The sequence below is a fragment of the Penaeus monodon genome, chromosome 15 (assembly GCF_015228065.2).
Source record: "Penaeus monodon isolate SGIC_2016 chromosome 15, NSTDA_Pmon_1, whole genome shotgun sequence".
NCBI lineage: Eukaryota > Metazoa > Arthropoda > Malacostraca > Decapoda > Penaeidae > Penaeus > Penaeus monodon.
Window position 1 is genome coordinate 47,580,251 of NC_051400.1, and position 1,211 is coordinate 47,581,461.

General features: G+C 37.1%; 1 protein-coding gene across 6 annotated transcripts in view; it reads right to left on the bottom strand.

Moving 5' to 3' along the window:
• Positions 1-1,211, bottom strand: part of LOC119582071 (vacuolar protein sorting-associated protein 13-like) — a 48,363-nt gene that overhangs the window by 33,028 nt on the left and 14,124 nt on the right. For 4 of the 6 annotated variants that reach the window (XM_037930316.1, XM_037930314.1, XM_037930317.1 and 1 more), the window contains exon 23: positions 80-103. The exons of the other annotated variants lie outside the window; for them this stretch is intronic. In XM_037930316.1, coding sequence (XP_037786244.1) covers positions 80-103 — 24 coding nt within the window. The remainder of the gene's footprint in view (positions 1-79; positions 104-1,211) is intronic. 6 annotated transcript variants of the gene reach the window in all.

The window sequence follows — 1,211 nt, forward strand, 5'->3', positions numbered from 1 at the left end:
CCAGAATAACAATGAGATAACACAAGAGGAGTCAAACACTCATGTGACACTGAGACAACATAAACAAAGCAGAACATACCTTTCTTGCGGGTCCTTTTCACTGCTAGTTATCAGCAGTAAGCATGCAGAAGGAGAAGCAATGTGCATTATTTACAAGGCTGTGACATTGTTTTCAGACAAGTGTGACAAAAATGGTGCCCTTTTAAAACCATCCTCTTTTGGTGAGATTTTCAGTTTCTATCTATTTGTTGTATTTGTTGAGGATCAAGATGGAATACAAAGATGGAAGGCAAACGGTGAAGGTGCAGAGAAAAATGGTGATAAAGGTGAATGAGTCTCAATATTTGTGGTCAACATTGCCAAGTAATTGAGTGTGGTAAAAAGGTAAAGACAGGTGCAGACAAAGCGGAGAGGACAGAAAAGAGAGGCGGAAGTCATTTGTTGGTAGAAGGACATCTGCATGAATGGAGGGGAAAGTTCCAAGTTGGAATTGAAAGACAAAAGGCAGTTGAAGATAATGTCACATTCATTGGAAGTGACAAGATTGGATAGGATCTGGTATGAGTGTTTTAGACAGCTCAGGTTGGTTGGTTTTGAGACAGAGATAGGCAAGATAGAAAGAGCATGGACATGTATAGAAGAGTGATGCAGAGTATACTAGATGGGCCACTATGCAGGAGGAGAAAAGGAAGGTCCAAAAGGAAGACAAGAAGTTAGTATGATACAGGATGATGCAGAGGACTGTATAACAAGATAGAAAACCCACAAAGAAAGATAACCTTAGGGCTTCAATTTGTAAAATGATGTGTGTCAATAGACAATGATGATGTAAACAAAGAGGTTAGAATTGGTGACATAAAGTGGTCTGATAAAACAGAACTATTCACTACGAAGACCAAAAGCAATATAAGCAACGAGTTAGAGAGTTTATAAAAGTAATAGTTAATTCCCTTCAAAAAGTATCTTCCCTATTCCCATGCTCTACAATAGCTAGGTCTAAACAACTTACAGCTATATATATTTGCTAATACTAAAATGCCTTCCTCATTAAAGCATAAATATCCCAATCCATGGGTGGCTATCTACACTGGTAAACTATCTCAGGATAAAAAAAAAACTACAAAAGACTGAAATATCTGAATTATCGAAGATCAATATTAGACTTCATTTTTTGCCCTTTGGAGCAAGAAATTATATCTAATATTATAGAC